The sequence below is a fragment of the Mobula birostris genome, chromosome 15, assembly GCF_030028105.1.
Source record: "Mobula birostris isolate sMobBir1 chromosome 15, sMobBir1.hap1, whole genome shotgun sequence".
Taxonomy (NCBI): domain Eukaryota; kingdom Metazoa; phylum Chordata; class Chondrichthyes; order Myliobatiformes; family Myliobatidae; genus Mobula; species Mobula birostris.
The window spans coordinates 30,491,439-30,518,074 of NC_092384.1; the positions used below are offsets into that span (position 1 = coordinate 30,491,439).

General features: G+C 41.4%; 1 protein-coding gene across 1 annotated transcript in view; it reads right to left on the reverse strand.

Moving 5' to 3' along the window:
- Positions 1-6,430: 6,430 nt before the first annotated feature.
- The window catches only part of lpcat2 (lysophosphatidylcholine acyltransferase 2), an 86,375-nt gene continuing 66,169 nt past the window's right edge, over positions 6,431-26,636 (reverse strand). The window contains exons 12-14 of the mRNA XM_072279546.1: positions 23,897-23,995; positions 13,882-14,023; positions 6,431-8,186 (exon numbers count right to left, since the gene is read on the reverse strand). Coding sequence (XP_072135647.1) covers positions 7,999-8,186; positions 13,882-14,023; positions 23,897-23,995 — 429 coding nt within the window. The 3' untranslated portion in view covers positions 6,431-7,998. The remainder of the gene's footprint in view (positions 8,187-13,881; positions 14,024-23,896; positions 23,996-26,636) is intronic.

The window sequence follows — 26,636 nt, forward strand, 5'->3', positions numbered from 1 at the left end:
TTGTTAAAAACAGCTGTTTTGTGTTGTCACACAAAGCAACATTACCTTGATCTCTTGCTGCAGAGTCTCAATCTGAAACATTACAATTCCTCTCTCCTCCCCATCCCCACATCACCCTTGTTGAATGCCTTCCATTTACACCGCATCCACTGTTCTACCTTCATCAGTTTGTTTTGTCTCATTCCTCAAAGTCAATCGGGCTCATGAGACATGACCTGCCCTTCACAAAACCACACTGACTATCCCTGAACAGACTATGCACCTCCAATGCTTGTAAATCCTCTAAGAATTTTCTCCAATAGTTTGCCCAACACTGGTTTTTAATTCCAGGATCATTTCTGATACACAATATTGATTGGCATCTCCTTAATGCAAATGGTTTACATGGGGAAGAATTTGTTAGGTGTGTCCAGAATGCTGGACACAATATTTGGACAGGCCAACTAGAGGAGTGGCCATACTAGATGTAGTACTGGGCAAGGAATCTGGTCAGATGACAAACCTCTTGGTGAGTGAGCATTTTGGGGACCACAAATCCTGACCTTTATCATAGCATTTGACGGGGATGGGAGCAGGTGATACGTAAAAGTATATAACTGGGGCAGGGCAAATTATGATGACATCAGGCAGGAAATTTGGAGCGCAAATTGGGAACAGATATACTCGGAGAAATGTACCATGAAAATGTGGAGGTTGCTTAGCAAGCACCTTCATGGGGTTCCCATTTCCCTCCCAAATTAGTTTCAACTCTCCCCAACAGCTCTACCAAATCTGCCTGTGAGAATATTGGTCTCCTTGGGTTCAGGTGCAACCCATCACTTTTGTACAGGTCATATCTCCCCCAGAAGAGATCCCAATGATCCAAGAACCTGAAGCCCTGCCTCCTGCACCAGCTTCTCAGCCAGACATTAATCTGCCAGATCATCCTGTTTCTATTCTCACTGGCACGTGGCACAGGCAGCAATCCAGAAATTACTACCCTGGAGGTGCTGCTCCTCAGCCTTCTGCCCAGCTCTCTAAATTCTTTTTTCTAGACCCCTTTGCTTTTCCTTCCTATGCCATTGGTACCAATATGTACCAAGACATCTGGCTGCTCTCCCTCCCCCTCCAAAATGCTGTGGACGCGATCCGAGATGCCCCTGATCCTGGCACCTGGGAGGCAACATACCATTCAGGTATGCTGTTCATGTCCACAGAATCTCCTGTGTGTTCCCCTGACCACTGAGTCCCCTATCACTACTGCTCCCCTCTACGGAGATATAGAGCATCTAGTCAAGGTTAAAGAGGGAAGTATATTTAAGTTTGAGGAATCAAGGATCATACAGTGCTCTTGAGTTATAATGTACCCAGGAAAGAGCTTAAGAAGGGATTTATGGGAGCTAGAAGGGCACATGAGAAGGCTTTGGTGATTAGGACTAAGGAAGACTGCAAGGTGTTCTACATGTATGTGAAGAACATGAAGATGACGAGAGTGAGGGTAGACCAATCAGGGATAAAAGAGAAAACATGCCTCGAGTCAGAGCAGGTCCTTAATGAACAACTTTGCTTCAATATTCACCAGTGAGAGACACCTAACAAATGTGAAGCTAGCATAGAACAGACTGATATGCTGGAAGATGTTAAGATTACAAAAGAGGATCACTGGAATTTTTGAAAAAATTTAGGATAGAAAAGTCCCCTGGCCCAGATGGAATACTCCCAGGTTACCACAGGAAGTGAGTGAAGAGATTGCTGCATCTTTGGTGATGATCTTTGCATGCTCACTGATCACAGTAGTAGTACTAAAAGACATTTATTATTATGTCACTTTCATGCTAATAAATTCCTACTCTTGCATTTGAAGCAATATTTGTATGCCTGCTGGATATAATTATGTCACAAAATGCAGTATGACTGCATATTCATATCTATATATTACTGCGGCTGTTTCATATTCTAATATGATTGTTGCAGTGCGTGATACTGTAAAATCCTTGTAAAATAACTTACCTTTAACATACATTTTGGTTTTAAAAGGTATGGTGGGGTGCAGTGGCTAAATTAGTGATCTGCAGACCCAGAATAACAATCCAGAAACCAGAGTTCAAATACCATTATGATGGTTGTAGAATTCAGTTTGATTTCACTTAATTTGGAATTAAGGTTAAAATTCTTATTACTGATAACCACAATAGAATTCTGAATTGTTGTACTACATTAATTTTATTCAGCGGAGGAAACTTGACATAAGTGGGACTCTGAAATGCTCTTTGAAGTGGGAAAGAAAGCCACTTAGTTGTACCATGATTATTACATTCAGGTACCAAGCAATGACCACTAATCAATGATCACTAATTTAGCCACTTCAACACCGCCCCCCCAATACCTTTTAAATACAAAGCACTTTAAAGTTATCTTAAATTTTATAAAGAACTCCCTGTTGAGACTGTTATGTTAAGCTGCATTGAATAAAATTCAGTATCACACATTGTAATCATATTAGAATACAAAACATCCACAGTAATATATGCAGTTATATTTCATTATGTTATAATTAAATCCTGGGGGCATCCAGATATTGCCTAATCTGAATGTCATGTCAAAAACATGTCAAAACCCCTACACTTGACGTTTTAAGGCATTGCCATCTAACTCCCCCACCATCAATATCTTGTGGGTCAACACTGACCAGAAACTCAAATAGATTAGCCACAAAATCCAATGCTGCAAGATCAAGTCAGAAGGTGGGCAGCCTATTGGGATTGATCGATCTTCCTGTCCATCAAAGCCCTCACACCAATGAACACCTCTATGTTCAATTACAATCATGACTCGGGACTATAGTGGTATACCTTCTATTTTCCTGAAGAATGAAGCATCAACAACTTTCAAGTAGCTCAGCACAATCCAGAACAAATCAACTTGCTTAATTGGCACCACCAACGACCTTGAACATTTATTCCCTCCATCAGTGTTTGCAGTATGTGTACCATTGACAAAATGCACTGCAATACTCAACCAGGCTACTCGAGAAACACGTTCCAAATCCACAACCACCACCACTAAGGAGGACTAGGGGAGAAGTGCATGCGTACACAATCGTCCCCCTTCCGGTCCATACACTATTCTGACTTGGAAATATTTAGCCTACCCTTCATTTTCACTGCATATAAATACCTGGAACTCACGACTCACTTGGCTTGGTTCACTGGAAGATCGCTAGCATTTCAAGAAAATGGCTCACAACTACCCTCTCCTGGCCAGTTAGGGACGATGGTTTTCCCAGTGGCTGCTATAACCTGAAAATTAGTAAAAATGCAGAAAAAAATAGAATACTTATGTTGCACACATACATTAAAATTTTGAGATGAGCTTTATCACCCAATTTCATAACAAGATGACTGCTGAAATCCCAATTAAACTCCACATCATAATCGAAGTAGAAAAAAATAAACTAAGGAAATGGGCTGGATACATGCTTCTCTTTAATATCCAACAGAACATGAAAACTTAAAATCAAATTCCTCCCAACTTGAACTATTTCCTGGAGTTAAGCACAAGAGAGAAAGCTGAAAAAGGCAGAGAGGTCTTTGCTAAGCCAACACTCGTGAAGCTTAACCAACGCAAAGTAGTTGTTGACAAAATGGAGAATATAATCATGCAGCCATAATGGCGTAATATTTTTTCAGTTAAATATTTTAAGCTTCCTGAAACAATAATTGGTTTATTGTATTCACAGCACGCTGGAGGAACTCAACAGGTCAGGCAGCATCAGTGGAAACAATGAGTCGACGTTTCAGGCCAGAACTCTTCATCAGGACTGAAGAAAGAAGGAGGGGGAAGGATTTGAAGAATGCTTGTAGGTTCAGTTGAAAAACCAGTAATTTGAAAGACAAAGGGGTGGGGGAGGGGAAGCAGGGACGTCATAGGCAGGAAAACAATGGGTAGTAGAAGAAGGAGGCGGAACCACGAGGGAGGTGATAGGCAGCTGGGGGAGGGGGCAGAGTGAAATAGGGATAGAGGAAGGGAGGGGGAGGGAATTACTAGAAGTTGGAGAATTCTATGTTCATACCAGGGGGCTGGAGACTACCTAGACGGTATATGAGGTGTTGCTCTTCCAACCTGTTTAGCCTCATTATGTCAGTAGAGGAGGCCATGTATGGACATATCTGAATGGGAATGGGAAGCAGAGTTGAAGTGGGTGGCTACCGGAAAATCCTGTCTGTTGTGGCGGACGGAGTGGAGGTGCTCAACGAAACGGTCCGCCAATCTGCGTCTGGTTTCACCGATGTAGAGGAGGCCGCACCAGGAGCACCAGATGCAATAGATGACCCCAACAGACTCACAAGTGAAGTGTGGCCTCACCTGGAAGGACTGTTTGGGGCCCTGAATGGTGGCAAGAGAGGAGGTGTGGGGACAGGTATAGCACTTACGCTTACAGGGATAAGTGCCGGGTGGGAGATCTGTGGGGATGGACGTGCAGATAAGGGTGTCGCGGAGGGACTGATCCCTGTGGAAAGCAGAGAGGGGTGGAGAAGGAAAGATGTGCTTTCCTCCGCCGCATCTGCTCCCAGGATGAGGCTTTCCGTTCCAGAACATCTCAAATGTCCTTTTTCTTTAATCGTGGTTTCCCTTCTACAGTCATCAATGATGCACTCACCCGCATCTCCTCCATTTCCTGCACTTCGGCCCTCACCCCATCCTCCCGCTACCACAACAGGGATAGAATTCCCCTTGTCCTCACCTACTACCCCACCAGCCTCCGGATCCAGCACATTATCCTCCGCAACTTCTGCCACCTTCCACAGACCCCACCACTAAGCACATCTTTCCCTCTCCACCCCTCTCTGCTTTCCACAGCGATTGGTCCCTCCGTGACTCCCTTATCCTCACGTCCATCTCCACAGATCTCCCACTCGGCACTTATCCCTGTAAGCGTAAGTGCTACACCTGTCCCTACACCTCCTCTCTTGCCACCATTCAGGGCCCCAAACAGTCCTTCCAGGTGAGGCTACACTTCACTTGTGAGTCTGTTGGGGTCATCTATTGCATCTGGTGCTCCTGGTGCGGCTTCCTCTACATCGATGAAACCCGACGCAGATTGGCGGACCGTTTCGTTGAGCATCTCCACTCCGTCCGCACAACAGACAGGATCTCCCAGTAGCCACCCACTTCAACTCTGCTTCCCACTCCCATTCAGATATGTCCATACATGGCCTCCTCTACTGCCATGATGAGGCTAAACTCAGGTTGGAGGAGCAACACCTCACATACCGTCTAGGTGGTGTCCAGCCCCTTGGTATGAACATAGAATTCTCCAACTTCCGGTAATTCCCTCCCCCTCCCTTCCTCTATCCCTATTTCACTCTGCCCCCTCCCCCAGCTGCCTATCACCTCCCTCGTGGTTCCGCCTCCTTCTTCTACTACCCATTGTTTTCCTGCCTATGACGTCCCTGCTTCCCCTCCCCCACCCCTTTGTCTTTCAAATTACTGGTTTTTCAACTGAACCTACAAGCATTCTTCAAATCCTTCCCCCTCCTTCTTTCTTCAGTCCTGATGAAGGGTTCCTGCCTGAAACGTCGACTCATCATTTCCGTTGATGCTGCCCGACCTGCTGAGTTCCTCCAGTGTGCTGTGAGTGTTGCTTTGATCCCAGCATCTAGAGATTATTTTGTGTTCTTTGGTTTATTCTATTGCCGGAATAATTAACTGATATACTGTATACTCAAATACATTCACACTGGTTCAAAGTATAACTTATTAGATTATACAATAGGTTCCAGGTTGAATAAAAACACAACACAATAAAAACTCAACTGATACAACCTAAGTGATCGTACATGCACATTTAATTACATACATAGGGGCATTCTGGGTTATAAATGAACTTTTGAAGATATCCTACTTTTTGGAACTGTTTCCATATACATATAATTTAAAGGATTCTCAAGATAAAAATAATAAAAAATATTTCATGGCACTCATTAAAGACTGGATTGGGCAATACCAGGGTAATTATTTAATGAAATGGAGGAATTATAACAAGTGCAGGTAGTTTGATACAATACGAGTTATTGTAGAAAATAATGTGTCTGACATGAAGAAATCAGTTTATGGACAGCTCTCTGGAATGGAGTTTGGGGACTGACTGTATTGCATATATGCTATGTTCCTGCCTTTTTTTGACCTTTCAGCTGTTACACCAAACTCATAACCTGTGTGTTTCAGTGACATTTTTCTAAGACAGCATTTAACTATTCCCACCATACTTTCAAGCAACATAGAAATTCACAGGAACATAATCACAAACTGGAGGAACTCAGCAGGTAAGGCAGCATCCATAGAAATGAATAAACAGTCAACATTTCAGGCTGAGACCCATCTTCAGGACTGAAGGTTCTCAATTCATTTACTGATTCAGATGCAGAAATCACACACTAAACAATCAGAGTAAAATCAACGAAGTATTTATTTACATTTAAATCATATACTATTGTTTAGTTTCTAAACTTTGAACATTGCAAAGCAGCATCATTATGCAATAAAGCAAGGAAAAGTCACGTAAGTGGTTGTTAGCTTTGTGAACTTTTCCAGTAAAAAGCCTTCAATTCTTTAGTAAAAATTAGCCCGGAATGCTTCACTTAACAATATCTTTTCATTTCTTGAAAACTCCTCATGAATTTATGTAGCACCAACATCAGTCACAAAGTTTTCCTATTGACATGCTGCAATTTAGATATGAGCTGTTAATATAACTTGATTTTGCAGCATTTCCCCTTTAAAACTTAGTCAATCCTGCTTTATGATTGTTTTCCAGCTCCCAATAAATTTGGGATGTAGCTATGTTTTTTTAGGAGAGAGAATGATTTTGAGATCAATATGCACACAGAAAAATATGTTCTAAATATGAGTCTGCTTTAAAAGTCAATAAGCCCTGTCAAAACTCAATAAACACTGCAGGGTAGCTTGGGTTCTTCTTTACTCTGTATCTGTGAGAGTTACCTTTTGTGAAATTGAACAGGTGATTTGGCAATGAGAAACTAAATGAATTAACGAAAATATATTTCTTGTCATTATAAAAGAAAATGTAGATTAATCATGGTTTGCTGAGGTATAGTTTATATGGTACAGCTATCTACATCCATTTTTTAAAAAAAGTTTTCAATACCAAAGAATATAGAGAAGAACTAAAGAGGCTGGCAATCCAATTCAGCAGTCAAGAAATACCTTTGCTTGACTTTGAGTATAGCTGCAAACACATTTTTAACAAAATTGATCTTTTCTAATATATATTAATTTGAGTAGGTTGCTCAAATTAATTTGTTGTTCATTTATATTATTTACCTACAATAATTAGGTTTTTTTGCATAAAGGCACAATAACATCATAACTGAAATGTGAGCCAATTAAACATCAGAATAAAACACGTAGAAGTTATGATTCCTTTAGTCTATTTAAGAGTAGGATCTGGACGTATTAAATCATAAAATACTGAAATTTCACTGAAGCTTATCAATGAAAACTTGTAAATATTCTGTTTGCTCATTGTTCATATGAAAAGTCTTCAACTGCTTCAGTAGCAATCTCAGCAATTCCCTACTGAAACCCTTTGATCTACCTCTCCACCTCCAAATGCCTTCTCAAAGTTTTGGTGAAGCTTTTGATAGCGCTTCCTAATCCCTACTCAGCATTTAATTTTTGTATTTACTTGTTTGCCGAAAAGCCGTAGAATTTGTTAAAATTATTATATACTGTAAATGCAAGGTTCTGACTTGTTTTTAATTTAAACAAAATGAAATTAAAATACTCAGGAAAAATGTTGGTCTTCCTGTGTGCATTTGATTAAAAAATGCCAATATATGAATAGGAAGAAACATCAGAGATGGTAGAACACCATCACTTTGTACAATAACAAATTAAAAGCTGGCATATTTTACTGCAGGAATCTCAGAATTCTGCCAAAAAATAAAAATTGAGATTTCGCAACTCCTTTTCAGAATATAATGCAGTAATTCAAGCTTAGTCTTCTTTTTTGTCAGAGCTGTTAAAGCTATCATCAGAAGCGACTGGCTGCACTTTATTTGGTTTTTCTAGATCATCGTCATCATTATTTAATGTCTGTGATGATAGGTACTCCTGAAGGTCGAAGTATGTGGTAAACAACTTGGCATATTCTGGGCGCCTCAGAGCAAACTCCTGGAATGTTTCTAGGAATTAAAAACAAATGCTTCATTAGAAAATAATTAATTGTTGCAAATTTTTATATGAAAATCAGAAAAGCATTTAACACCATTTTATGCTCATAAATCCCACAAAATAAGAAAGCAACTCACACACAGCTGCAACTTGCATTGTACCTTCGGTGAAACAATGTGAAATGAAAACCAAAAACAGATGTACAATTCTAAATATTGAATGCATAGGCATTTTTCACCAAGAGGCTGAAAATGGCCAAATATTTTTGTAATAAAATTCTAGAGACACAAGACTCTAAATATAAAATATTAAGGGAAAAACTTATGATTTTCAAAACTACTTTAGTCATTGACCTCAAATGAAAACATTGATGTAACAAAATGATTCATGGTTGGGGAATCAATGATATATGAACATACTGTATGTTTAATTGACAGATGAAAGAGGACTTTGATGTGAATATGAAGAGCCTTCACAAACACTCAAATATTGCTTCATGCATTTCATCTCACAGCTATCTGGACTATTCCTCTTCTCACCGTCTCTTGCAAAAACGCCATCCCCTTCTTGCAATTCCTCCGTCTCTGCCGCATCTGCTCTCAGGATGAGGCTTTTCATTCTAGGACGAGGGAGATGTCCTCCTTTTTTAAAGAAAGGGTCTTCCCTTCCTCCACTATCAACTCTACTCTCAAACGCAACTCCCCCATTTCACGTACATCTGCTCTCACTCCATCCTCCCACCACCCCACTAGGAATAGGGTTCCCCTGGTCCTCACCTACCACCCCATCAGCCTCCAGGTCCAACATATTATTCTCCGTAACTTCCGCCACCTCCAACGGGATCCCACCACTAAGCACATCTTTCCCTCCCCCCCCCTCTGCATTCCGCAGGGATCGCTCCCTACACAACTCCCTTGTCCATTCGTCCCCCCCATTCCTCCCCATTGATCTCCTTCCTGGCACTTATCCGTGTAAGCGGAACAAGTGCTACACATGCCCTTACACTTCCTCCCTTACCACCATTCAGGGCCCCAAACAATCCTTCCAGGTGAGGCGACACTTCACCTGTGAGTCGGCTGGGGTGATATACTGCATCCGGTGCTCCCGATGTGGCCTTTTATATATTGGCGAGACCCGACGCAGATTGGGAGACTGCTTTGCTGAACACCTACGCTCTGTCCGCCAGAGAAAGCAGGATCTCCCAGTGGCCACACATTTTAATTCCACATCCCATTCCCATTCTGACATGTCTATCCACAGCCTCCTCTACTGTAAAGATGAAGCCACACTCAGGTTGGAGGAACAACACCTTATATTCCGTCTGGGTTGCCTCCAACCTGATGGCATGAACATCGACTTCTCTAACTTCCGCTAATGCCCCACCTCCCCCTCGTACCCCATCTGATATTTATTTTTATACACACATTCTTTCTCTCACTCTCCATTTTCTCCCTCTGCCCCTCTGAATATACCCCTTGCCCATCCTCTGGGTTCCCCCCCTTCCCTGCTTGTCTTTCTTCCCGGACCTCCTGTCCCATGATTCATGGTTGGGGAATCTCGTATCCCTTTTGCCAATCACCTGTCCAGCTCTTGGCTCTATCCCTCCCCCTCCTGTCTTCTCCTATCATTTTGGATCTCCCCCTCCAACTTTCAAATCTCTTACTCACTCTTCCTTCAGCTAGTCCTGACAAAGGGTCTCAGCCTGAAACGTCGACTGTACCTCTTCCTAGAGGTGCTGCCTGGCATGCTGCGTTCACCAGCAACTTTGATGTGTGTTGCTTGCTTCATGCACTGCTCCCTGACAATAGCTTGTCCTGATTTTCTTTCAAACTGTTACCACAAGCCAAAACAACCAACACCTATTGGTCAACTGACAACCAATCCCAGGCTGATTTTCACTGATTGATCTTTGTTCCCATCAATATCTCAAATGTTCTTGGTCAGGTGCACAAAGGCAGCCACACAGATCTCAGTCATTCAAGCCCAGAACTGCAGTGTGGGTCAGAGTATATCGCAGGGGCAAGACCTCTGGGTATAAGGCCAGATTGTCAAACAAATGGGGAAAGTGCTGTATATGGAATTATCGTAGTCGGACATTGCTGGCATTGCTACATCAACTAGTAGTGGCCATGTACTCCTAAAGGCACGTTTGTCGGACAGATCATCAAACACTGACATGGACCTTAATCTCCTCCTGGAAGGATTGGATTTACCCCAGCCAAACCAACCACCAGTGCCAGCACAGCCACAAGCACCATCGCAACAAGAAAGTGACAGCCTGCAACCACTGAGGACTAATCACCAGCATAAGTTGGTTGTTCCAATCCAAGTCAATTCTCAGCTCAAATCTTACAGGTAATCATCTTCAAGAGGGTGGTGTGATGGTCAGTCAAAACAATGAACACTTATTGGTCAACTGACAACCAATCCCAGGCTGAATTTCCCTAACTGGTCGTTGTTCCTATCAACATCTCAAACGTTCTTGGGTAAACTATTTAAATAGTCGTGCTTTGAGATGTACAGTTAGGTTTTGAGATTTTTGTAGTTGAGCGGTTTTATTGAATAAAGGGGTATTTTGAGCTCCAGCTTTGTCATATGTCCTAACCTCGGGTTTCATCACTAGTTGTCAGTGAGTGAACACAACACAAACTGAACAAAATAGAATGTGGTTATTTTAAAAGTGGTTAGGTTAATCATAATTTGACATGCTATTGAAATTATTGTTATAATTTGAAGAATGTTGCTACTTTTAGTAAAATATTTTCTCTATTTATTGGACTTGAGGATGATTAGTGAGAATATAAAATGACATGTATTTAACAGTATTCATAGAGTCACATTTCAGCACCGTGTTACAGGAAGTCTCAGGTAAGTCAGTTCCAGGAAAATGACTGATCAATGCCCAAGAAAGAAAAGAAATATTTTAAGGAAAATATGATTGCAGTTTGATAAAGACATGAGTTACTCTTTTTAGCAGGGAATGATGTTAAAAGTGAAAGTCTGCCACAAAGCAATAATCATTGTATTTGCTCCAGATAGGTGATGTATTGGAAAAAAAAATATCACAAATAAGTTGACAGCATAGGTTAGGGTAGGGTGGGGTGGGGCGGGGTGCCTAGGGGAGGGAGAGGGAGAGAATTTACAACATAATATTTAAGGTCTCCTTTAAAATGCTCTGAATATCAATGGTGATACGATAAAGCTTCTGCACTTGGAAAATCAGGGATAAATCAAAGATGGTCAGCATGGCTTTGTTAGTGGGAAAGTCCTGTCTCACCAACTAGAATTTCTCAAAGAGGCTACAGAATGCATTTATGAGAGCAATGAAATTGATATAATTTACATGAAATTCAATCAGCCCTTTGACAAGATCACACTTGGGAGTCTAAAGATAAGAGCCTATGAGATCCAGAGCAAGTTGACAATGGCTTATGATGGAAGGTTATTTTTGTGATTGCAACCCTGTGATACTGATGTGCTATAGGAATCCATGCTGGGATTTATGTTATACTGTATATGTTACTACTCATTATATACAATAATAATTTGGATATTGAAGTAGGAGGTATGATTAATAGGTTTTCAGATGACTGGAAAATTGGTGATGATGTTGATGGTGATGGTGATCAGAACAGTTCAAGACTACAAGATAGTATTGAGAAATTGGTAAGATGAGTGGAGCAATAGTTGATGGAATTTCTTTCTGTTAAGGAGAAGTTGAAGTACTTCAGGAAGATGAAGACTCAGCCACACAGTGAATGGTAATGGGGGGGGGGGTTGCTGAGAAACAGAGGACTTTGGTGTGAACTTTAAGGAAACCTGAAAATGGTTGAGAAAGCTTATGTGATACTTAGCTAGGACATAAAAGTCAAAACGAGAATGTAAAACTTTATAAAACATTAGTTAGGAGTATGGTGTACAGCTCTGGTTGCCGTATTCTAGGTAGGTTGTAATTTGCACTGGTCAAGGTTCTGCAAAGATTCACTAGGATTTTTTTTGGGATGAAGTGTTTCAGTTATGAGGAGTGACTGATGAGGCTGTGTTAGATTTCTAAGGAAGGTTAGGTGGCTATAGACACCTGAATGAGGTATACAATTGAACTGTGCAATACACTGAGTATATAGTAAGGAACCTTTCCTCATCATTATCATCAAAATTATGTGCCCTGCCATTTGACATGGGCAATCATGGTCTATCCATGACCATGATTATTCTTGGCAAACTCTTCTACAGAACTCGTTTGCCAGTACCTTCTTCTGGGCAGTGTCTTTACAAGCCTTTATAGATACCCTTCAGAGATTGTCTGCCTGTTGTCAGTGGTCACATAACCAGGACTTGTGATATACACCAGCTGCTTATGGTAGAGACGTATAAAATCAGTGGGCATAGATTTCAAGTAACTGGTAAGATCTTTAGATGGGATCCAAGGAAGATTATTCCACTTAGCTGTTTACAATCTGGTGGAGAGGAAGGTGATGATAGGCACTCTCACAAAATTTAAATACTGCCAAGATGACCATCTGAATCACTAAGACATAAAAGGCTAAGTGCTGGAAAACAGAAGTAATATAGATGGGTTTTTGATTATTTGAATAGAGTATATGCTATGGGTCAAGGAGCCTATTTTTGTTTTGTACGGCTCCACAAATTCTGCTGAAAAATTCTTTTTAACAATAATGGACTTTTAGACTGTCAGGGTTTCTACATCCAACATGGAAACATTTATTAAGGGAGAGATATGGTGATCTGGTCACCTTTACCCAGAATTGACATGAACAATTTAGGAATAGTTCTTATTACAGGTGTTTTAATGCTTCAGAATTTTGATGGAGTACTGTATAAATGAACAGAATTACTCCTAAAAAGATCTTTTCAACAAACAGGCACCATCTTTATTTGATAATTAAATGGAGGCATTGTTTGCACACTCCAAGAGCTGATCAGAAATTTCTGAATAAATTTACATAAAAGTTTACTGAAGTTACAGCAGCATATTGAACTAATGTTTTCAATGTGCTGGGTTATGAATAGAGGAAATCTCAAAATTTCAGAACAGAACAAAGCCATCCACCCTATTTGCCAGTGTGAGGAATGCTAAGCACTGCCAAAAGCATGAAGATATCAAAATAGGCAGTGTGGTTGATAACAAACCCCTGGTGACAAGATGATTCCAATGAATTCTTCAGGTGAGTACAAAATAAAACATTTAGAATACAATTTGAAGAACTGGAAGATAATACATTTCCGAGAATAAACAAGGCAAAGGAGTTCACATAATGTGAATTTGAAATCCCTGTATCTCACCATAGCTCTCAAACCTTTCTCATACCACACCTCTCACCATCACTATTATGTGTTCAAAAACTTTGACCTGCTAAAGTATGGTGCTCTAATTGTGGCCCCTTGTTGAAAGCTAAATACAACTTTCTGCCACATGTGACTATAGCTGCCAAGTCCCTCAATTCTGAAATTCCATTCCCAAGTCACTCTACTTTTCCACCATAATTACGAGACTTTTTTTAAAGTTACCTTTTTGACAGAGCTTTTAGTTAGGTTCCCTAAAATTGGTTTGGGACAAATTTGCTATGTCAATAGTAACGTATAAATAGAAGTTTGGTGGGGGGGAAGAGTTGGGAATAAAACCAATCACAGAGGAATAAAAATACTCTCTCATTACTAGAAACTGCAAAATTAACATTTACTTACCATATGAAATCCTCCCAGAATTATTTACATCAATTGTTTTGAACAATTCAGAAACATCAAGATCATGCACACTGAATGCGGATCGTAAGAGATGGGAGAACTCATCTTCAGTTATATATCCATCTCCGTCCACGTCAAACATCTGAAATATCAAGTGAGGTAATTCTAATATATTTATAATCTACACAAAAATGATTTCACCTTTTTGGCAATGTGACTGTAAAGTTGAATTTTATGACAGAACCTAATGACCAAAGTTAATACAAGTGACAAATGAAAATAACTCAAATACAATCAAACTAAGACTTAGCCCTGTCTTTTTTAATGAATGAAAGAAAAATCGCTTATAGTTAACCTCAAAGAAAATTATCCCAAAAAATTAAGTGATCTGGGAATTTTACAAAGTACATAGGTTCTGCCTTATGTCAGAGTAAGGCAGAACCTGAACTACAAAATTGTGAGACACAGCGATTCTGCAGATGCTGGAAATCTTGAGCAACAAACATAAAATTCTAGCTGTCAGCAGCATATGGAAAGAAAAAAAGTCTTGATGAAGGGTCTCAGCCCAAAACACGTACTGTTTATTTCCCTCCATAGATACTGCCTGACCTGCTGAGTTCCTCTAGCATTCTGTGTTACTAAATTTTGAAACCTTTTTGAGGGAATTACAATTCATGTATGTAATATCAGTTTTAAGTTTAGAGAGTTTACAAAATTATTAAGTTATTTTTAAAACCTCATCCAACAGAAAAGTTTGAAAATACTTCAGTTGCTCTTGTGAAGATATTACAGCAGCTTCTCAAGTGTTAGCACACTTGGGTTTGTTTAATTGATAAACATCATAAACACCTATTATGGTGTTTATGATGTTTACCAAAAATCATTACCTATGGAAATGACTCAGAAAAGGTGTAGCTCAGGTGGTTGATGGTTGGGTTGAGTCGTTCTCTGATCTTGGCAATCCATTTGGCATCATTACCTATTTTCCAATTGGCTTTCTTGTCCTGGATTACAATCCATGCACTGACAGACACAAGTGATTCAAGGCTGTGCCAGCATGAGCTGGATGGCTTCTGGTCATCAGATTGAGGCTTAGTTCTGTGTTCTGTAATTGACTAGCACACAATTCAGAACAAGGGGACTTTGCTACATTTGGCTAACTCATCTGTAGTTTGGAACTTATTTGAAGCTGGAAAGAGTAAATTATGTTGGACAACATGACAAATTACAAATCATAATTTGCAATAGATTTGAATATTGGCTACATTTAGTACAAATTTAAATAACTTTCTTCTGATGGTAAACACTACAAATTTCAAAATGCATCAAACTTTCAAGGAACAAGCATGAAGCAACAACTGAAGTGGCCAGATTATTAATAGCCTGCAAGCCTGGGATAAGTCACTTGCCATCAGGAAACCCCTGACTAATCCATTAGGAGTAAACCTCTTGTAAGAATAATGTGCTCCAAGGCATAGTGAATGACACTGCAGGTTCACAATGGCATGCAGTTACTGAGTTTGTCAATCAGGATGCATTCTCTCAAGTTTTCATCAGGTCACTCAATTCCCTTAATTGAGCTGAACGTTATAAAACAGCACAGAATGAGCAGTAACAATGAATCAATAGCAACAACTTCCAGATTTTAATGTTTAACCCAAGTGTGCGCTCCAATGCTGCTGTCAGTTTTAGTGTAATAAAAGTAATCACTATTTGGTACACTATCATCACAGACACAAAACCCAGGCCAGTGCATCTTACTTGCTGACTTACTTGATGTCCTTCAGCTTGTTAGGGAAAGTGAAGTGGTGATAGACAGGAGCTACAGAGAGGTAGTCATCCCAAGGCTACAGGAGACAGATCAATGAGTGACTGTGGGCAGAGGGAATGTAGAATGTCAGATAGTGGAGAGCACCCCTGTGGCTGTCCCCTCTACAATAAGTGCTCCAACTTGAGTACTGTTGTGGGGGGGGGGGGGTTTAGAAACGACATACCTGGGGGATGTAACAGTGGCCACGCCTCTGGCACTGAGTCTAACCCTGAGGCTCAGCAGGGCAGGAAACTAAAGAGGATGGCAGCAGCATAGGGGATTCTATATTAGGGGAACAGATGGGCAATTCTGTGGACAAGAAAAGGAAACACAGATAGTAGCTTGTCTTCCAAATGGCAGGGTGGTTGCACTTGAATCCAAGGGGGATCAATATCCTTTTAGGCCAGTTTCCTTGAACTGTTGGGAGTGGTTTAAACTAATGTGGCAGGGGGATGGGAATCAGTATGATAGAACACAGAACATAGAATAGTACAGCACAGTACAGGCCCTTCAGCCCACAATGTTGTGCCGACCCTCAAACCCTGCCTCCCATATAACCCCCACCTTAAATTCCTCCATATACCTGTCTAGTAGTCTCTTAAACTTCACCAGTGTATCTGCCTCCACCACTGACTCAGGCAGTGCATTCAACGCACCAACCACTCTCTGAGTAAAAACCCTTCCTCTAATATCCCCCTTGAACTTCCCACCCCTTACCTTAAAGCCATGTCCTCTTGCATTGAGCAGTGGTGCCCTGGGGAAGAGGCGCTGGCTATCCACTCTATCTATTTCTCTTATTATCTTGTACACCTCTATCATGTCTCGTCTCATCCTCCTTCTCTCCAAAGAGTAAAGCCCTAGCTCCCTTAATCTCTGATCATAATGCATACTCTCTAAACCAGGCAGCATCCTGGTAAATCTCCTCTGTACCCTTTCCAATGCTTCCACATCCTTCCTATAGTGAGGCGACCAGAAATGGACATGGTACTCCAAGTGTGGCCTAACCAGAGTTTTATAGAGCTGCATCATTACATCGCGACTCTTAAACTCTATCCCTCGACTTATGAAAGCTAACACCCCATAAGCTTTCTTAACTACCCTATCCACCTGTGAGGCAACTTTCAGGGATCTGTGGACATGTACCCCCAGATCCCTCTGCTCCTCCGCACTACCAAGTACCCTGGCATTTACTTTGTACTCTGCTTTGGAGTTTGTCCTTCCAAAGTGTACCACCTCACATTTCTCCGTGTTGAACTCCCATCTGCCACTTCTCAGCCCACTTCTGCATCCTATCAATGTCTCTCTGCAATCTTTGACAATCCTCCACACTATCTACAACACCACCAACCTTTGTGTCGTCTGCAAATTGCCAACCCACCCTTCTACCCCCACATCCAGGTCATTAATAAAAATCACGAAAAGTAGAGGTCCCAGAACAGATCCTTGTGGGACACCACTAGTCACAATCCTCCAATCTGAATGTACTCCCTCCACCACCACCCTCTGCCTTCTGCAGGCAAGCCAATTCTGAATCCACCTGGCCAAACTTCCCTGGATCCTATGCCTTCTGACTTTCTGAATAAGCCTACCATGTGGAACCTTGTCAAATGCCTTACTAAAATCCATATAGATCACATCCACTGCACTACCCTCATCTATATGCCCGGTCACCTCCTCAAAGAACTCTATCAGGCTTGTTAGACATGATCTGCCCTTCACAATGCCATGCTGACTGTCACTGATCAGACCATGATTCTCTAAATGCCCAGAGATCCCATCTCTAAGAGTCTTTTCCAACAGCTTTCCCACCACAGACTTAAGGCTCACTGGTCTATAATTACCCGGATTATCCCTACTACCTTTTTTGAACAAGAGGACGACGTTCGCCTCCCTCCAATCCTCCAGTACCATTCCCGTGGACAATGAGGACATAAAGATCCTAGCCAGAGGCTCAGCAATCTCTTCCCTTGCCTCGTGGAACAGCCTGGGGAATATTCCGTCAGGCCCCGGGGACTTATCCATCCTAATGTATTTTAACAACTCCAACACCTCCTCTCCCTTAATATCAACATGCTCCAGAACATCAACCTACTCATATTGTCCTCACCATCATCAAGTTCCCTCTCATTGGTGAATACTGAAGAGAAGCATTCATTGAGGACCTCGCTTACTTCCACAGCCTCCAGGCACATCTTCCCACCTTTATCTCTAATCGGTCCTACCTTCACTCCTGTCATCCTTTTTTTCTTCACATAATTGAAGAATGCCTTGGGGTTTTCCTTTACCCTACTCGCCAAGGCCTTCTCATGCCCCCATCTTGCTCTTCTCAGCCCCTTCTTAAGCTCCTTTCTTGCTTCCCTATATTCCTCAATAGACTTATCTGATCCTTGCTTCCTAAACCTCATGTATGCTGCCTTCTTCCATCTGACTAGATTTTCTACCTCACTTGCCACGCATGGTTCCTTCACCCTACCATTCTTTATCTTCCTCACTGGGACAAATTTATCCCTAACATTCTGCAAGAGATCTCTAAACATCGACCACATGTCCATAGTACACTTCCCTGCAAAAACATCATCCCAATTCAGACCCGCAAGTTCTAGCCTTATAGCCTCATAATTTGCCCTTCCCCAATTAAAAATGTTCCTGTCCTCTCTGATTCTGTCCTTTTTCATGATAATGCTAAAGGCCAAGGAGCGGTGGTCACTGTCCCTCAGATGCTCACCCACTGAGAGATCTGTGACCTGACCCGGTTCATTACCAAGTACTAGATCTAGTATGGCATTCCCCTTGTCGGCCTGTCCACATAGTGTGACAGGAATCCGTCCTGTACACACTCAACAAACTCTGCCCCGTCTAAACCCTTGGAACTAATCAGGTGAGGATGAGCCAGCAGGTTTACAAGTAGATGATTAGTATGTAATATGAATATAAGGAAGGACAAGCAATGATTGGATACCACTACAGAGCAGAGTTAAGTTGTAACACAGAGGCAAAATTCATCAGGGCGAAGAATGCAGGACTTAAGGTGTTGTGTTTAAATGCATGTAGCATTTGGAATAAGGTGGATGAACTCATGGCACAATTAGAGATTGGCTGGTTGTGGGCATTACTGAGTCGTGGCTGAAAGAAGGTCATAGATGGGAGTTTAATATCAAAGGATATATTTTGTATCGAAAGGACAGGTAAGAGGGCAAAGGCAGTGGTATGGCTCTGTTGGTAAGATGTGGAATTACATCTTTAGAAAGAGGTGACATATGAATGTTGAATCTTTGTTGGTGGGGTTAAGAAAACGCAAGAGTGAAAAAACTATTATGGGGACCATATATAGGCCTTCAAATAGTAGCCCAAGATGTGGGGTTGAGATTGCAAAGGGAACTGGAAAGGGCATGTAATAAGGGTAATGTCACAATTGTAATGGTGGACTTCAATATGCAAAGGATTGGGAAAATAAGGTTGGTGTCAGATCGCAAGAGAGGGAATTTGTTGAAAGCCTGTGAGATGGCTTTTTAGAGCAGCTTGTGCTCAAGCCTACTGGGGAAAAGGCTATTACATTGGGTGTTGTGAAATAATGCAGATCTTATTAATCAGCTTAATGTAGAAGAACCCTGAGGAGGCAGTGATCATAATATGATTGAATTCATACTGCAATATGAGCAGGAGAAGCAGAAGTCACACATATCAGTGTTGCAATGAAATAAAGGGAATTAGAGGCATGAGAGTGAGGAGCTTGCCCAGGCAGATTGGAGGAAGATACTGGTAGGGATGACCGCAGAGCAGAGATGACTGAAGATTCTGGGAGTAGTTCAAAAGGTGCAGGATAGATATGTCCTACAAAGGAAGAAGTTCTCAAATGGTAGAGGTAGGCAACTGTGGCTAACAAGGAAAGTTAAGGACTGCATAAAAGCCAAGGAAAGGGCATAAGAGGTAGTAAAAGTAAGTGGAAAGTTGGATAATTGGGAAACTTTTAAAATCCAACAAAAAGCAACTAAAAACGCTATAAGAAGGGAAAAGATGAAATATGATGGCAAACAAGAGAAAATCTGCAGATGCTGGAAATCTGAGCAACACATAATAAATGCTGGAGGAACTCAGCAGGCCAGCCAGCATCTACGGAGAAAAGTACCATCGATGTTATGGGATGAAACCCTTTGGCAGGATTGGAGAAAAAAAAAAGCTGAAAAGTAGATTTAAAAGATGGGGTGAGGGAAGAGAGAACCACCAGGTGATAGGTGAAACCTGGAGGGGGAGGGATGAAGTAAGAAGCTGTAAAGTTGATTGGTGAAAGAGACAGAAGGCCATGGAAGAAAGAAAAAAGGGGAAGAAGCACCAGAGGGAGGTGAAGGGTGGGCAAGGTGATAAGGTGAGAAAGGGAAAAGGGGATAGTTAATGGAAGGGGGGGGGGGGGAAGAGTTGGGGAATATTACCTGAAGTTTGAGAAATCGATGTTCATGCCATCAGGTTTGGAGACTACCCAAACGGAGCATAAGGTGTTGTTCCTCCAAACTAAATGTGGCCTTATCAAGACAGTGGAGGAGGCCATGGCTGGACATATGGGAATGGGAAGTGGAATTAAAATGGGTGGCCAGTTGGAGATCCCACTTATTCTGGCGGATGGAGGGTAGATGCTCAACGAAGCAGTCTCCCAATCTACATCAAATCTCATCGGTGTACAGGAGGCCACACCCGGAACTCCAAACACAATAAATGACTCCAACAGACTCACAAGTGAAGTGTTGTCTCATCCGGAAGGATTGTTTAGGGCCCTAGATGGTAGTGAGGGAGGAGGTGTAGGGGCAGGTGAAGCACTTGTTCCGCTTGCAAGGATAAGTGCCAGAAGGGAGATAAGTGGGGGCGGACAAGGGAGCCGCATAGGAAGTAATACCTGTGGAAAGCAGAAAGTAGGGGGGAGGGAAAGATGTGCTTGGTGGTGGGATCCCGTTGGAGGTGGTGAAAGATTTGGAGAATTATGTGCTGGATGCGGAGGCTGGTGGGGTGGGAGGTGAGGACAAGAGGAACCCTATCCCTGGTAGGGTGGCGGGAGGATGGGGTAAGAGCAGACGTGTGTGAAATGGAAAAGACGTGGTTGAGGGCAGCCTTGATGGTGGAGGAAGGGAAGTCCCTTTCTTTGAAAAAGGAGGACATCTCATTCATTCCAGAATGAAAAGTCTCAACCCAAGAGCAGATGTGGTGGAGACAAGAGGAATTGAGAAAAGGAAATGGCATTTTTACAAGTCGTAGGGAGGGACGAGGTGCAGTCTAGGTAGCTGTGAGAGTCTGTGGACTTGTAATTGACATAGGTGATAAGCTGTCTCCAGAGATGAAGACAGTGGGATTGAGAAAGGGAAGGGAGGTGTCAGAAATAGACCAGGTGAATTTGAGGGTAGGGTAGAAGTTGGAGGCAAAGTGGATTAAGCTGACAAGTTCAGCATGAGGGCAGGAAACAGTACCAATGCAATCGTTGATGTAGCATAGGAAAAGTGCAGGATGGTCACCAGTGTAAGCCTGCAACATAGACTGTTCCACGAGGCCAACAAACAGAGAGCAATATGAGGGCAAACTAGCTGATAAATATAAAACAGGATACTGAAAGTTTTTTCAGTTATGTAAAGAGCAAAAGGGAGGTGAAAGTTGATATTGGACCACTAGAAAATGATGCTGGTGAGGTAGTAATGGGAATAAAGAAATGGAAGATGAACTTAAAAAGTACTTTGTTTCAGCCTTTACTGTGGAAAACACTAGCTGTATGCCAGAGGTCCTTGAGTGTCACGGAGCAGGAATGAGTGCCATTGCTATTACAAACATAAAAGTCTAAGCAAACTCTAAGGTCTGAAGGTGGATAAGTCACCTGAACTAGATGGACTACCTCCTAGAGTCCTGAGAGAGGTTGCTGAAGAGATAACGGATGCACTGGTCACGATCTTTCAAGAATCACTTGATTCTGGCATGGTCCTGGAGGACTGGAAAATTGCAAATGTCACTCCATTCTTAAGTAAGGGAAGAAGGCAAAAAGAGGGAAAATTGTGGGCCAGTTAGCCTAACCTCTGCGGTAGGAAAAGTGTTGGGAGTCCATTACTAAGGATGAGGCTTTGGGGTATTTGGAGACTAATGATAAAATAAGTCGAAGTCATCATGATTTCTTTAAAGGGAATTCTTGCCTGACAAATCTATTAGAATTCCTTGAGGAAGTAACAAGCAGGATTGACAAATGAGGGGCAGTGGATGTCATTTACTTAGATTTTCAGAAGGCATTTGACAAAGTACTTCACATGAGGCTGCATAGCAAACTAAAATCCCATGGTGTTACAGGAAATATAGTGGGATGGATAGAGGAATAGCTGACAGACAGGAGGCAGCGAGTGGGAATAAAGGGGGCCTTTTTGGGCTGATTGCCAGTGACTAGTGGTGTTCCTCAGGGATCAGTATTGGGATTGCTACTTCTCACGTTATCAATGATTTAGATAGTGGAATTGATGGCTTTGTGGCAAAGTTTGCAGATCATACAAAGATAGGTGGAGGAGTAGGTAGTTCTGAGGAAGCAATGAGATTGCAGCAGGACTTGGACAAATTGGAAGAATGGGCAAAAAAGTGGCAGATGGAATACAATGTTGGGAAATATATGATAATGCACTTTGGTAAAAGGAACAATAGTGCAGACTAATATCTAAATGGGGAGAAAATTCAAATAGCAGGGGTACAAAGGGACTTAGGAGTCCTCGTGCAAGACTTCCAGAAGGTTAATTCATAGGCTGGGTCTGTGGTAAAGAAGGCAAATGCAAGGTTGGCATTTATTTCAAGGGGAATAGAATATAAAAACAAGGCCATAATACTGAAGTTTAATAAGACACCAGTCAGGCTGCACTTAGAGTACTGTCAACAGTTTTGGGCCCCTTATCTAATAAGGACATATTTGTCATTGGAGAGAGTCCAGAGGAGGTTCATGAAGATGATTCCGGGAATGAAAGGGTTACCGTATGAGGAGTATTTGGTAGCTTTGGGCCTGTACTCACTGGAATTTAGAAGAATGCGGCAGGATCTCATTGAAATCTATCGAATATTGGAAGGATTAGGTAAGGTGTCTAGTTCTACATACTCCCTCTAGTGGTGGTATGTAGAACTAGAGGGTACAGCCTCAAAATTGAGAGGTGACTTTTTAGACAGAAGTAAGAAGGAATTTTTCAGCCAAAGAGTGGTGAATCTGTGGAATGCTCTGTCACATACTGCGGTGGAGGCCAATTCTGTGGGTATATTTAAAGTGGAAGTTGATATATTCCTGATTGGTCGGGGCATCAAGGAATATGGTGAGAGGATAGGTGTATGGGGTTGAATGGAATCCAGGATCAACCATGATGAAATGGTTTAGTGGACTCAATGGGCTGAATTCTGCTCCTATGTCTTATGGTCTTATTTGCCAACCAAAGTGAATTTAATATCACAAGGGACATTAATTCAAGTAATCAAGAAATATTTTCCCTCACTTTGAGATAATGCTGTTCTGTTGACTATGTTGTGCTGAGGCACATTTTACATATCAAGGAACTAATTGAGCATAAGGGTTTCCTAAGCATCGAGTTTCAAGGCACAGAAACTGCTTCTAAAGATTACAAAATATTGATACAATTAGCACAAATATTGCTAAAAAAGGGTCTTGGGTCTTGGTGTTAGAGAAAAGTAGAGTTGTAAATCTTCTGCAGTTGCACCTAAAGCAGGTACCTAAAGGGGATTCATCTCAACACGTGCAGATGTAGTAGCTCGTATTAAAACAAAGTGCTCTTGCCCCACTTGGTTTCCGTACAGCCAGCTGGATTCTGCTTGAGTGAAGGCAGGCAATGTCTTGCACTGTTTGGCCATTCTATTTCAAGGTTGTTTTTTGTTGTTGGTTCACATAAGTAAGTTATGAAGATGTTATTGAAATATGATATTATGAAGACACAAAATATATTATACTATTTCAACAGCTTCTTCTTAATTTTTTCTACTCATTTTAATTTTCCTTGTGGTATACTTTGTTCATGAGAAAATGCAACAGAAATAATGGCACTGAATCTTTTTGAACAAAATTCTTCAAGGAAACAATTATCTTTCTTTAATTATTTTAAATACGAATGTGTTCATACCTCAATGATAATTCATTTTGGAAGATATTCATGGACAGTAAAATATTTGTTCAATCTTACAGTGTGGCAATATTAGTACTACTTTTACCTTAAATGCAAACTGAATGGTTTCCTCTGTGTTGGCAGGACTACAAAGAATCACCAGACCAATTATGTATTCTCTGAAATCTATGGTTCCATCTCCATTCTACAAAGAAATAATAACATATCATCAAATATATGACCTATTAAATATTATCTGACTGAAAGTTCAGGCCAATTGAAGTGATAAATGTGCATGATATTACAATCCAAGAATCATTTACATAGATCTAAAACATAACTAGGATTAGTCACATATGAAATTGCTTATAAAATATAGAGTTACACAAAACATATTAATTCTGCAAGTATCATTTTTTACATGTGTTTTATGGTTAAGTTGTCACTGTGATTGAATCACATTAAAAAATTTATTACCAGTTTAACCCTTATTGCATTTAATAATCCAGTTACATAAAGTGTTCAGTTATTCACAAAATACAACTGAGAGTTCAAAAAAAGGTAGGTCTCAGAACTTGCTGGTGAGTTTCACACTACAGGACTCCAAAAGAGGCACATTTGCAAACTGTTAGTTAATAGGCGTTTGGCTAATTACCCAATTGACAGTGCCTCTCAAAAGAAGTTGGGGTTAAGCAGTTGGCGTGGGCTGGTTTAAAAGTAAGGAGCTGAGGTTTAAGGTCAAGAAGCTTTGGCATGATGGGATGGGTTGAGGTTTTGTAAGTGTGAGCAGCTTTTGAAAACACTTTTCGTGAGAAGGAACAGACAAGGCTTATTTTGTTGCACATTCTTGATTCAGTGTAGGCAGATGGTAGCTGGTGTAGTAGAATGCTCATCCTGCAAGGTGTGGGAAGTCAGGGAACCTCATGGTCTTCTGATTATGTTGTCTGCATTGAGGTGCAGCTTCTGATGGTCCAAGCAGCTGGAGGTACTAGGGACCATCTGGGGAGCTTAAGGTTTCATGAATAAGACTTTTAATGAGATGGTCATATCCAAGGTACAGCCTTCAAAAGGTGTGTGATCATGAGGAGAAATAAGGGGAGTAGGTAGTCAATTCAGGGTGTCCCTATAATTGTTCCCTGCACTAACAGGTGTAGTTCTTTATATACTATTAAGAGGGATGTCCTTTCAGTTGTCAAGTCTCTAGCACTGCAACTGGCTCAGTCAGGGTTACAGCAATACAACACTTGCTAATAAGGGGGACTCTGTGGCTGCAAAAGAGATGCTAAAATGGGGTTGACTCCCGAGTGCCAGGTCAAGGATGTGATGGATTGGCTGCAGAATATTCTCAAAGGGGAAGGTGAACAGCCAGAGGTTATTGTGTACATTGGTACAGAAGACATCGGTAGAAATAAAAGATGAGGTCCTGCAGAGTGAGTACAGGGAGCTTAGAAAATTAAAATGCAGGATTGAGGGTAGTGACCTCCAGATTATTCATGAAGTTATGTGCAGTGAGTACAGGAATAGAAATAGGCCAAATGAATGTGTGGCTGAAGAGTTGGTACATGGGGATGGGATTCAGGTTCTTTGCATCACTGGGCTCTCTTCTGGGGTAGAAGTGACCTGCACAAGGAGGATGGGTTTCACTCAGACTGGAGGGGGTCCAATACCTAAGGGTGAGAAATTGCTTTTGTCATCAGGGTAAATTTAAACTAGACTGACAATAGGGATTGGGACTTGAGTAAATGGGGCTATCCTTAATCAGTCCAAAATGTTGACTTTTTATTCATTTCCATAGATGTTGCCTGACCTGCTGAGTTTATCAAGCATATTGTGTCAATTACCCTGGATTTCCAGCATCTGCAGAATTTCTGGTGCTTAAGGTATTACCGCTGTTCTACATTACAGCTATTTCAATGCTTAACAGGCAAGGTGGATGAACTGAGGATGTGGATTGCCTCAAGGGACAGGGGATGTTGTGGTCATGACAAAGGTGGCTGTGAGAAGGGTAAAGCTGGCAGATCAGTGTTCTGGGATATTGATGCTTTATGTACGACAGGAAAAGGTAAGAGTTCAAGCGCTGATTCCTTTTCAATAAAAGGACGTAACAAGTGCGTAGAGGATATTTTTGAGGGATCATTGGGTAGAAATTACAAACATTTGTAGAAACAAGCATCTTGGTGGGACTTTATTATAGACCGCCCCCTCTTCCCCAATCATTAATGGGAACTTGAGCAGGAGATGTGTTGAGAAATTGCATATAAATATTAGGGAAATGCTGGAGAGAGATTTAAATTTTCCTGTTATTGGCTGGGTCACCCAGAAGCAAAGGGCCAGAATGGGATAGAATTTATGTGGTGCATCCAAGACACTGTTTATTGTTTCCTCACACAATATACAGGAACTGACTCAAAAGAACAATACTGAACCACTTATGGTATGAGGCAAGCTAAGGAAGTGAAGTGGCATTTGGGGGAGCCCATGGGCCCAGCGACCATAATTCTATTAGTTTTTGAAATTGTGGAGAAAGATAAAACAGGTCCACAGGTTAAAGTTCTGAAATAGAACAAGGCCAACTTTGAGGACATTAGGCAAGTTCTAGCTTGATTGATGGGGTGAATCTACTTAGAGACGAAGGAACAGCTAGCAAGTAAGAGTCCAAACTGTTGGAGGGTAGAAACAGCAAGCTCAGGGAACCTGGCTGATGAGAGGGAGGCTCTGGTTTAAAAAAAGAGTGTACATTTTGGCAACTGTACAAATGAATATCTTGAAGTTTAAGACTAGGATTAAGAGGGAAATGAGGGCTTAAAGGTTGATATGGATGTGGCAAACCATTAAATAATTTCAAG